At 47.3% G+C, this 13,175-nt stretch overlaps 1 protein-coding gene across 5 annotated transcripts in view; it reads left to right on the forward strand.

The window, feature by feature from the left end:
- Positions 1–13,175, forward strand: part of LOC110530912 (utrophin) — a 169,476-nt gene that overhangs the window by 77,900 nt on the left and 78,401 nt on the right. For all 5 annotated transcript variants that reach the window (XM_090243413.1, XM_036985448.2, XM_036985442.2 and 2 more), the window contains exons 5-7: positions 1,244–1,512; positions 1,784–1,930; positions 3,073–3,151. In XM_090243413.1, coding sequence (XP_090099539.1) covers positions 1,244–1,512; positions 1,784–1,930; positions 3,073–3,151 — 495 coding nt within the window. The remainder of the gene's footprint in view (positions 1–1,243; positions 1,513–1,783; positions 1,931–3,072; positions 3,152–13,175) is intronic.

Genomic DNA, 13,175 nt, shown 5'->3' on the forward strand with positions numbered 1-13,175 from the left:
AAAGGCTGCTGGGCCTAAGAGGATGAAACAGTGAAGTCATCGCTGTGTCAGCACATTTCCTCTTTAATAGAATCGTGCTGTTAAATAATGTAGCAGGCCCCTGAGACAATCTGGAAGGGTGTGGCCAGAACTCCGAGCAGGCAGAGATCTGGCCCTTCTGTGTGATCTTTGATGTAATTATCAAAGGGGCCTTTGGTCTAATCGGTGGTTAAGAACTGATCTAAGGGCTGTGACGGGTAGGATGATTTCTTTGCGTGGTATATCAGAGGGTAGGTGTAATCTGAAACCAGCCCTGCAATGACCTCGGATACTTTCGAAAGGGGTGTTTGACTGTAAAGGGTATATCTGATCTCAATCTGATCTAAAACCTGTGATTGGATGCTTTCACAGGAGGGACAAGGGGCTTCACAGGGTAAAACTGAGACCAGTGCCAGCACGGACACCTCTGTCTACTCTAGTCTAACTGAACCCATTGGGTGAGAACACCTTAGTCTTCAGATCCTCTTCAACCCAATCAAAGCTCCCAGACTTTCCCTGGCCATTGTTCCCTGGCCTTCTTATTTTCAAAACAGACAGCTCCCACGCTGGTCCTGTCTGGGGTGTGTGGCAGACTAACCCCACACTGGTCCTGTCTGTGGTGTGTGGCATCTATGGCTGACGAACAGACTAACAGACAGACCATTGATGTGTGCTTGGCTGGCAGACTAACAGACAGACAGACCCTTGATGTGTGCTTGGCTGGCTGACTAACAGACTAAAAGACAGACAGACCCTTGATGTGTGCTTGGCTGGCAGACTAACAGACAGACAGACAGATAAATCCTTGATGTGTGCTTGGCTGGCAGATTAACAGACAGACAGACCCTTGATGTGTGCTTGGCTGGCTGACTAACAGACTAACAGACATACAGACCATTGATGTGTGCTTGGCTGGCAGACTAACAGACTAACAGACAGACAGACCCTTGATGTGTGCTTAGGGTGTTTATGATCTAGATTTCAGGTCTGCAGACAAGATGGTTGACTGTGGACATTGGTCATGCTCTTTTCTCTTTGGCTCATAAGTCTCTCCAAGTTCAAATGCTTGCTTTTATTGTACAACCAACTTTCCCCTTTGAGGTTGTTAAAGTCTTTGTCCTTGCTCCCTTTCTCCCGCCTCTCCCCCCCCCCTCTCTCTCTCTCTCTTCCCCCTCCCTCTCTCTCTCTCTCTCTCTCCCTCCCTCCCTCTCTACCCTTGTCACAGACCTGACTCCAGAGGAGAAGGCGCAGGGTGTGACCAGGGCCATCAGGAAGCAGACAGCGGAGGTGCAGGAGCATTGGGAGCGTCTGCAGGACCACGCTGGTGGATGGCAGAGTCAGGTAGAAAGGGCATTTGAGAGGCTACAAGAGCTCCAGAGCAGCATGAACGAGCTGGACCTGCGGCTAGCCAGGGCAGAAGAGACCAAGGCTGGCTGGCAGCCTGTAGGAGACCTGCTCATAGACTCACTGCAGGAACACATAGAGAAGACCACGGTGAGGGGAGTCACTGGGGTGTTACTGATTTATTAAGGGGGAAAGAGAGAGAGGGACGTTGTTTTTTTTACGTCCACTACAAAACATTTAGGGCCAAGTGTAGGTAGTGATTAACTTGTACATAAATCAGTGTAAAAAAAATGAATTACCTAGGTCAACATCTAATCACCATTGGTACAGGTATCACCCCTGCACCATAACAGTATGTTATAAATACATCTGCCCACATCAAAACACTGACCTGTGGGTGTGCATCCTGTGTATGTTCCAGGCTTTCAAGGAGGAGATGGCCCCTCTGAGGCAGGACGTGAACGTGGTGAATGAGCTGTCTGGTGAACTGGCTCCTCTGGATGTGCAGCTGTCCTCCACCTCCTCCAGGCAACTGGATGACCTCAACATGCACTGGAAACTACTACAGGTGGGCTATGGGTGTCCCACCTAAAACCTTCCCCCTTTTACAGGTGGGCAACGGGTCTCATGCCTAAAACCATCTCCCTTTTATGTGTCATACTTAAGAAGAGGTGTCACAGCTACAAACCTCCTCCCTTTTAGGAGTTGTCATACTTGGGAGTACGTGTCACTGCTAAATGACTAAAAGGTCAAATGTAAAACCCTCCTCCTTTTACGAGCTATCATATTCTTGACTTTTCTACTTTCTACTCTTTTTTTCTCACCCACCTTATTCAGATCTCGACCTGTCTGTACGCTCATGTTTATTCTGTCAACGTCATATTAGCCCTCTTGCTGTCTTTGTAGTCAAGTACTTCTGTCCATCTCTTTCCACCTGTTTGTGTCATTTTGTTGTTGCTTTCACTCATTATTCCTGCCGTCTCTCTCTCTCTGTCAGCCTGCTGTACTTTAGCTCAGACACAGAGAGGGGTGAGGAGAGGTGGCCTTCCCCTTGTCTACCTCTACAGGTTACTGAGTTCTATGTTGTGGACTTCTGTCACTATAGATAAATAACACTTTTTGACACAGCGGACTAGTGTCCTGGTCCAGCCTGCTGATGGCCGGGATCAGAGCTTTACTCATGCACCCCTCAGGCTCATTTGTCACTATGCTGTTTAGATTGATGTGTGTGCGTGTGCCTGTGCGCGCGTGTGTGTGTGACAAAGAGGAAAAAAAGAGACATCAAGAGAGAGATCTTAGATTCCGTCCCTTTCCTTCTCCATGCCCCCCCCCCCCCCCCCCACCCCTGGTATTGCCATGCTGGAGTTGATGATGACCACTGAGATAGGACTCCGTGCCACTTTGGTCTGATCAAACAGAAGGGCAAACGGCAGAGCAGGACTCAGTCACCAGGCACCCCATAGAGATTCACTGGGGCTGGATGAAAGTGTGGAAGACACATTTTGTCTGCCTCCTGGTTCCCTGTGTAGAGACAGCCTTATATCCTCACTCTAGGGAGGATGACTGAGTCACTGCACACAGTAAGGACACTCAGCAATGCACACACATGCACGCACACACACACACACTCAGCTGGACCGGTCAATATAGTGCTGGCGGGATACAGGTGTGTTTGTGTGTGTCTAACTCTCTCTGCTTTCTGGTGTGCAGGTGGCCATTGAAGAGAGACTACAGGTCCTTCAGGAAGCCCACAGAGACTTTGGCCCTTCCTCCCAGCACTTCCTATCCAGTGAGTAGCCAAATCAAAGTATATTAGTAACATACACACTTTTTAGCAAATGTTATGTAGCAAAATGTGTGTGTTCATAGTTCCAACAGTGCAGTAATATCTAACAATTCACAACAATACACACAAATCTAAAAGTAAAATAATGAAGTAAGAAATATCTAAATATTAGGATGAGCAATGTCAGAGTGGCATTGATTAGAATACAGTATAATAGAATATAGTATATACAGATGCGATGAGTAAAACAGTATGTAAACATTATTACTTGACTATTGTTCCATTATTAAAGTGGCCAGTGATTCAATGCTTATGTACAGTATAGGTAGCTTAGTGGTTAGAGCATTGGGCTAGTACCCGAAAGGTTGCTAGATCGAGTCCCTGAACTGTACAAATGTGTTGTTCTGCCCCTGAACAAGGTAGTTAACCCACTGTTCTGAGGTTGTCATTGTAAACAAGAATGTGTTCTTAACTGACTTGCCCATAGAAAATATGGGGCAGCAGCCTCTAAGGTGCAGGGTTGAGTAAATGGGTGGCAGCTGACTAGTGATGGCTATTTAACAGGCTGATGGCCTTGAGATCAAAGCTGTTTTTCAGCCTCTCGGTTCCAGCTTTGATGCACCTGTACTGACCTCGCGTTCCAATGACTTCCCTTGATGTTTATCGATTCAGCCAATGAATGTCTAGGAGGTAGCCTCTCCATTATGTTTTGTTGTTGCTGTTGTACTTTTTGTTAGGGTTGCCCTCATCCCTTGCCTCCTACACACACACACGCACCCACACACAAACACACACTCAAGCAGGTTGTTTACAGGAGGCAAGGTTCTTCACTCTTGAATCATTCAAGGCTGAATTACAACTCTCCTCTGACTCACTTTCCTTTCAGACCAGTGGTCATTAACAAGGGAGGGAGGGAGGGATCATTAATGACAGACAAAGCCACACCCCTCCCCCTCATCCCCTCCTTCCATCCCCATTTACTCCAAATTATACAGAAGTGTTCTATTTCATTGCTATGTCCCTTTCCTCTCTCCATCTCAAATCCAACCCCTCCCTTGTCTACCCCATTTGGCTCTGACATGGATCCAAAGTGTCCTCCATTTGATGATAACAGGGTGGTGGGATAGGGGGGAAACTTAGTTGTCGTGTGTCCATAGACCTGAGTGGTGTTGACAGCTGAGTTATTGTATCAGCCAAGATGCCATTCTGGCTCCCCTTTCATCTCTCATAGACAGAATCTACCGTTCCTTCTCATAGTAACCGACAGAGAAGGTCGAAACTTTACAAGTTTCAAATCAACTTTAGCACATTTTTTTGAGTTTATGAAGTTTTAAAGTTCTTACTATTATCACACAATACCGCCAAGCACTTTTTGACGTTAGATCGACAGTTACTAACCTCAATTTCAACTTCAAACCCGACTCTGACAGCTGTACCCTTGTTTATACCAGACCCTATTCCTTTATTTCATGGGCTACCAAAACACTGCAGTTGTAGACGTGGCAGACAGGCTGGAGTCCTGGTGAGATTGAGATGAAGAGAAAATCGACTGGCACTCCCCTCTGTTTTATTGGCAAATGTCCAGTCACTCGAGAATAAGATGGATGAGCTTCGTTCCAGAGTCTCCTATCAGAGAGACTTGAAAAAGCTGCATTATTATTGCCTGGATAACCAGACTCCTTGCTCCGAACAAATGCTGCGCCACGCCCACGGACGACAATTTGGATCTGAGTACATCCCCTTCACTGAATGCGAACACATTAGGGGCTGTCTGATTGGTCCAGAAACTGATGGTTCGGGCGAGAGCCAGAACACACATGGGTAAAGTGGCAGCTCTAAAATTCGCCATTTGCTATGATACTCTGATTGGTTAGACAATCCAATCGCTGATAACCTTTTGTACAACACCCCTAGTACCTCTCGTTACAACAAATTACTTAAATGATGACAGAATAATTTAGTGGTCAGGCTAGCAACACGAGGTGAAGGGGGACTGGTCTGCCCCTTCATAAACAACAACTGGTGCGCCTCTTCCAGTGCGAAGGAAACTCAGACATAGAATGCACCATGGTAAGCTGTAGACCTGTCACGCCCTGGTCTCAGTATTTTGTGTTTTCTTTATTAATTTGGTCAGGCCAGGGTGTGACATGGGTTTTTTATGTGGTGTGTTTTGTCTTGGGGTTTTTTGTAGGTATTGGGATTGTATTATAGTAGGGTTATCTAGCATAGTCTATGGCTGTCTGGAGTGGTTCTCAATCAGAGGCAGGTGTTTATCGTTGTCTCTGATTGGGAACCATATTTAGGCAGCCATATTCTTTGAGTGTTTGGTGGGTGATTGTTTCTGTCTCTGTTTGTGCACCAGTATAGGCTGTTAGGTTTTCTCATTAAGTTTATTGTTTTGTTAGTTTTTTCATGTATAGTGTCTTTATAAATTAAACATGAATAGAAATCACGTTGCATTTTGGTCCGCCTCTCCTTCACCTCAAGAAAACCGTTACAAGACCTTTTTAATTAACAAGAGAGTTCTTATCCAAAATATCACAGCTGTCTACATCCCATCAGAAGCCAACAATACTTTATGGGGCCATAAACAAACAAAAGACCACACACCCAGGGGCATCTTTTAGGAGGAAACTTTAACTCGGAGAGACTTAAAAACGTTCTACCTCACTTCTACTAACACGGCGCTTGCGCCATAAGGGGCGTCAAAATGCTATACCACTTTTATTCTACCCAAAACAACGCATAGAAGGCCCTCCATCGCCCTCCCTTCGACAAATCCGACCATGACTCTATCCTGCTGCTTCCCATTTAAAAAAACGAAAGCTCAAACTGGAAGTGACCTGATGAAGCAGATATGAGGCTACAAGACCGTTTTGCTAGTACAGACAGCGATCTGTTCCATAATTCATCTGATAGCATTAGGAGTTTACAATATCAGTCACAGGCTTCATGTAGTCTCCAGAGTGACCATACAAACATAACCATACCAAAAAACACAGATTATACCAACAGTGTCTTGCATGAAAGCTCCTGTTGTTCCAGTTGACTATGTGATCTCACTCTCCATGGCCGATGTGAGTAAAACCTTTAAACAGGTTAAAAGGCCAGATGGAATACCAGGGTGCATTCTTAGAGTATGTGCAGACCAGCTGGAAAGTGTCTTCACGGACATTATCAATATTTCCTTGTCCCAGTCTGTAATCCTAAATGTTTCAAGCTGAAGACCATTGACCCTGTTCTCTAGAACTCAAAGGTAACCTGCCTAAATGGCTATATTCCCCTTCCACTGACATCTGTATTTATAAAGTGCTTTGAAAGTCTGGTCATGACAGTCATCAAAGCCATCATCCCAGACAGCCTGGACCTACTCCAATTTGCATACCGCCCCAACAGATCACGCAATCTCAATTGCACTTCGCACTGCTCTCTTCCACCTGGACAAGAGGGGAAATAACTGAGAATTCTGTTCATAGACTACACCTCAGTGTTCCACACCATAGTTCCCTCCAAGCTTATCACCAAGCTCAGGACCCTTGGACTTAACATCTCCCTCTGCAACTAGATCCTGAACATCCTGATGGGTCGGTCCCAGGTGGTGAGGATAGGCAACAACACCTCCGCCACACTGACCCTCAACACGGGTGCCCCTCAGGGGTGTGTGCTTAGTCCCCTCCTGTACTGCTGTTGACCCACGACTGCATGGCCACGCACGACTCCAACACCATCAACAAGTTTGCTGACGACACAACGGTGGTAGGCCTGATCACCGACGGCGATGAGACGGTCTACATGGAGGAGATCAGAGCCTTGAAAGTGTGATGTCAGTACAACAGCTTCGTCAACATCAGTAGGACTAAGGAGCTGATTGTGCATGGGTCCTCAGATCCTCAAAAGCTTTTACAGCTTCACCATTAAGAGCATATTGACTGCCTGCATCACCACTTGGTATGGCAAATGCACTGCCCTCAACAGCAAATCATTACAGAGGGTGGTGTGGACAGCCTAGTACATCACTAGGGCTGAGCTCCCTGCCATCCAGGACCTCTATATCAGAGGAAGGTCCAAGAATTTGCCAAAGTCTTCAGCCACCCAAGCCATAGACATACTGTTCACTCTGCTACCTTCCAGCAATCAGTACCAGAACATCGGCTCTCGGACCAACAGGCTCCGAGACAACTTCTACCGCCAAGCCACAAGACTGCTAAATAAACATAAGACTGCTAATGTTTTGGTTACCCAAAATGGTTACAATGACCCTATCTTGCACTGACTATGCACACTTGGAAGACTGTATACACACAATATATACACTCACTCACACACATTACACTTTGCAAACTGGAAACCATTTATCCGGAGGCTGCATTCATTGTAGCTGGGGATTTTAACAAGGCTAATCTGAAAACAAGACTCCCTAAATCAGCATATCGATTGCGCAACCAGGGGTGGAAAGACCTTGGATCATTGTTACTCTAACTTCCGCAATGCATATAAGGCCCTGCCCCGCCCCCCTTTCGGAAAAGCTGACCACGACTCCATTTTGTTGATCCCTGCCTACAGACAGAAACTAAAACAAGAGGCTCCCACGCTGAAGTCTGTCCAACGCTGGTCCGACCAAGCTGACTCCACACTCCAAGACTGCTTCCATCATGTGGACTGGGACATGTTTCGTATTGAGTCAGACAACAACATTGACGAATACGCTGATTCGGTGTGCGAGTTCATTAGAACGTGTGTTGAAGATGTCGTTCCCATAGCAACGATTAAAACATTCCCTAACCAGAAACCGTGGATTGATGGCAGCATTCGCGTGAAACTGAAAGCGCGAACCACTGCTTTTAATCAGGGCAAGGTGTCTGGTAACATGACCGAATACAAACAGTGCAGCTATTCCCTCCGCAAGGCTATCAAACAAACTAAGCGTCAGTACAGAGACAAAGTAGAATCTCAATTCATCGGCTCAGACACAAGAGGCATGTGGCAGGGTCTACAGTCAATCACGGACTACAGGAAGAAATCCAGCCCAGTCACAGACCAGGATGTCCTGCTCCCAGGCAGACTTAATAACTTTTTTTCCCGCTTTGAGGACAATACAGTGCCACTGACACGGCCTGCAACGAAAACATGCGGTCTCTCCTTCACTGCAGCCGAGGTGAGTAAGACATTTAAACGTGTTAACCCTCGCAAGGCTGCAGGCCCAGATGGCATCCCCAGCCGCGCCCTCAGAGCATGCGCCTGCCCTCCAGCACCCGATGTCACAGTAAGGCCATAAAGATCATCAAAGACATCAACCACCCGAGCCACTGCCTGTTCACCCCGCTATCATCCAGAAGGCGAGGTCAGTACAGGTGCATCAAAGCTGGGACCGAGAGACTGAAAAACAGCTTCTATCTCAAGGCCATCAGACTGTTAAACAGCCACCACTAACATTGAGTGGCTGCTGCCAACACACTGACACTGACTCAACTCCAGAAACTTTAATAATGGGAATTGATGGGAAATGATGTAAATATATCACTAGCCACTTTAAACAATACTACCTTATATAATGTTACTTACCCTACATTATTCATCTCATATGCATACGTATATACTGTACTCTATATCTTCGACTGTATCCTTATGTAATACATGTATCACTAGCCACTTTAACTATGCCACTTTGTTTACATACTCATCTCATATGTATATACTGTACTCGATACCATCTACTGTATCTTGCCTATGCTGCTCTGTACCATCACTCATTCATATATCCTTATGTACATATTCTTTATCCCCTTACACTGTGTACAAGACAGTAGTTTTGGAATTGTTAGTTAGATTACTTGTTATTACTGCATTGTCGGAACTAGAAGCACAAGCATTTCGCTACACTCGCATTAACATCTGCTAACCATGTGTATGTGACAAATAAAATTTGATTTGATTTGATTTGGTTACACTGACACTCTCGCACAAACACACACAAATACACACACATACCGACAACACACATACACACCACACTTTCACAATCTTCATATGCTGCTGCTACTCTGTTCTTTATTTGATTCTTATTATAATCTCTCATGATTAGTGTTGGTATTCTGAACCTCTGTACTTCGATACTGGAACGTGAAAAAGGGTCCGGTACTAGATTTTGTTTTACTTTTGGTACTTCTGTCAAATGTGTCTCACGGATCAAGTCTGTCTATCAGCGCAGCCGATGTCCCCCTTTTTAACGTGAGTGCACCGTGCCTGCTTCACTTAGCTTGCACTGGGAGTCTGGGCTGCATCATGTTAGCTCTGTCATGCTGCACAGAAGTCAACACACTTGAATAATGCGACACACAATGTAAAAATGTTGAAACTGTTAGTAATTACCGTTCGCTAACATTTTTCTCTTTACTTGCTAGCTTACAGCTGAAGGCAGCTAACATCAATCCACTACCCTTTGTTTGTGATAATATGCAAACCATAATGCAAAATATGCTGATTTCAAAGCTGATTGCCACCCAAACTTTATTCATCAACTTAATCGGTCTCTCTCTTACCTCGCTCCCAAAGATGTATCTATTGCCTTAGCGAACTGACTGTGTGTGAATAGGGCTCCAACCGTAGGCTCCAAAGGGCCACCCCCTTCTTCCCACGGGAACGTCGTCATTACTGGTGAAAGATCAGTACAAATGGAAGGGAAAAAGATTGTTTGTCATATGTAGCCCCTTGAAATCAGCCAAAACAAGCTCAATAACTCAATGCATGCACACACTCATATTGGATATGCATTCACCCTCACGTCTACTCCCGCTCCTCCCCTCCGGCATTCAACGTCACCTATATACTAACCACAGGTCCTGTGATCCATCATTATGCACACCTGGCATCATTCCTTACACGCACCTGCAAGTCACCATGATATTCACCTGGACTCCATCGCCTTCCTGATTACCTCCCCTATATCTGTACCTCCCTTTGGTTCTTTCCTCAGTCAGTATTGTTCCTGTGTTTAAGCGTACACATAATGATATAACGCTACTGTTATGTTATCTCAGTTCATGTTTGTTGTTTTATTAAATGTTTCACCTGCACCTGCTTCTCGACTCTCAGCATCTCCGTTACAGAATACTGACTCAAACAATGGAAGCAGCAGGAAAACAGAATATCTCCAGACAGTCGATGAGCAGGGATACCTTCTAAGTCAACAACATGACCAGCTGGCACAACTGGGTACGGCTATGGAAGAGGTTCTTCGCAGTGTGCAACATCTCGAAAATACCCGGAAGGCGTTTTCGTTAACTAGCGGAGGATACTCTACAACCAGTCGACCCAGCGAGTCAGCACAACAGCCCATTCAGCAACCCGCTCAGGTCAGCGACGCCTGTTTGTCCCGCCCTGATAAATATGATGGACCCCATCTAAATGCCGTGGCTTCCTACTTCAGTGCTCCCGCTACTTTACACACTAGATGGGTGCTCCCACCAACGACAGGTCCAAGGTTGCCACGGTTATTTTTCTGCTGACTGGGCGGGCGTTGAAATGGGCTGTGGCCATCTGGGAGAGAGGAAAGGAGGAGCTAGATTCTTATGAGGGGTTCATGGCTCTGTTTCTTCGGTCATCCCCCTTGAGGGCAGAGGGTGGGTTTGAGGGGGGGGGTTGAACTTACTCCAACTACGGCAGGGTGACCAGACTGCTGCCAAGTAGGCGCTCACCTTCTGGACAATAGCAGCATCCAGCGGACTGAATGAGCCAGCGCTTAGTACGCTATTCAGAAGATGTCTGCGCGAGGAGGTCCAGACATAACTGGCCTGTCGAGATGACAAGCTCTCCATTGACGCACTCATTGCGATGACCATCCATCTGGATAACCTATTTCGGGGACGTCGGTACTCTCATTGCTTCTCTCCCTCTGTATCAGAGCCTGAACCCATGGAGGTAGGAGTCGCACGCCTCCCCACGGTGGAGCGACACAGACGGAGACAGCAGGGGCTCTGTCTGTATTGTGATCAAGGAGGGCACCAGCTCTAGCAGTGTCCGGCACTTCCTAATCCAGGATCCACAAGAGCAGAGGGACGGTCACTTGATCTTCCACCACCTGGGACAGGAGTGAGTATTCCATCTTCATCACTCTCTGCTAAACTCTTTTTGGTCTTCCACACTATTTGACTGTCCATCATGTACTGTGTCTACAGCATTAGTGGATTCCGGTACCATGGGGAACTTTCTTGACCAGACCCTTGTCTCCGCTCTTAACATCTCATCCTCGCTTTCCTCTCCTTTCCCGGTTCAAGCACTAGATAGTCGGGCACTAGGACCCGGAACAATTACACACATCACCCAACCACTCACCCTCACCATGGAGTCAAATCATCAGGAGAACATCCCCTTCTTCATTACCGGTGCTCCAGTTCACAAGATCATCCTCGGCCTCCCTTGGCTTCAATGCCATAACCCCACCTGATCTCATGGTCGAGGATGAAAATCACAGACTGGTAGACCCAACTGCCGAAGGACCTGCTTCCCCATGCCCTGTGGTTCCACAACGTTTTTGGGGGTTTGGGATCCGGAGCTCCTGGCGGTGAAGTTGGCATTAGAGGAGTGGAGACACTGGCTGGAGGGCACCAAGGAACCATTTGTCATCCTCACTGACCATCGGAACCTGGAGTACATACGGAAATCGAGGAGGCTGAATCCTCGCCAAGCAAGACGTGCCCTTTTCTTCACAAGGTCCGACTTCACGCTGGCATATCAGCCAGGTTCAAAGAACACCAAGGCCGATGTCTGGTACTGTCTCTATGATTCGGGAGAGGGTCCTGTCCAGAACGCATCTATAATCCCATCCTCTCGAGTCGTAGCCCATGTGGTCTGGGACATAGATGTGGGCACCCACTAACTGTCCTGCCGAGTGCATCTACGTTTCTATGCGGATAAGGGACCGGCTGCTGACCTGGGCACACACAGCTGTCGTCGCTGGACATCCAGGGTTTTCTCGCACTATCCAATCCATGTCTGAGAAATACTGGTGGCCCATCTGGTGGCCCATCTTGGTGCAAGATGTTACATACATTCCTGTTCCATATGTGCCCAAACCAAATCCCCCTGGAACACTGCAGCAGGGAAAGCCATTCCTGTGCCTTAGCGTTCCTGGTCCAATCTATCTATTGACTCTGTTACTGATCTTCCCCCCCTCGGACAGATTCACCACCATTTTGGTTGTTGTGGATATATTTTCAAAATCCTGTTGTTTAATTCCTCTTTCTGGTCTCCCTACTGCTCTCCGGGTCACTGAGGCACTATTCCAGCAGGTCTTCCGGCATTATAGCCTTCCGGAGGACAGAGAGCCTTTATGGAGAAGCTCATGGGGAGGTTCCTGAGGAGGTTCCTGAGGAGTCACTGTCAGGCCCGGCAGGGAGAGTGGGCTCGATTCCTTCTCCCTCCATGGGCAGAATATGCCCAGAATTCGCTACGTCACTCCTCCACTGGGTTGACCCCCTTTCCAGTGTGTTCTGGGTTTTCAGCCGGCCCTGGCTCCATGGACCAAGACCAACACGCTTGCGGTTGATGAGTGATTCCGGTGTGCAGAAATGTGGAGCGACACTCACATGAGACTCCAGCGCGCCGTTCACTGTCAAAAGGAGCAGGCCACCGCATTGCGACCCCTGTGTTCCACCCTGGGGATCGTGTCTGGCTCTCTACAAGGCCTCCTCGCACTCTGCCTGCCCTGCAAGAAAATGAGCAGCGAGTTTGTGGGGCTGTTCAAGGTTCTCCGGAGGATCAACAAAGTGACGTATAGATTACAGGTTCCGAGTGACAAATGTAGCTCACCTTCATTTAAAATCTCACTTCTCAGGCTGGTGGTTCCTGGTTCCCTAGCTAATGCTGTCCCCCATGACACCCCTCCACCCCCCCTGGATATCGAGGGGAGTCCGGCCTATGCCATCAGATCCCTACTGGATGCTCAACGTTGTGAGGGTCGGCTCCAGTATCTGGTCGACTGGGAGGGGTATGGCCAAGAGGAGCAGTGTTGGGTTCCGGTAGAGGACAT

The sequence above is a fragment of the Oncorhynchus mykiss genome, chromosome 8 (genome assembly GCF_057628025.1).
Source record: "Oncorhynchus mykiss isolate SJ-2025 chromosome 8, ASM5762802v1, whole genome shotgun sequence".
NCBI lineage: Eukaryota > Metazoa > Chordata > Actinopteri > Salmoniformes > Salmonidae > Oncorhynchus > Oncorhynchus mykiss.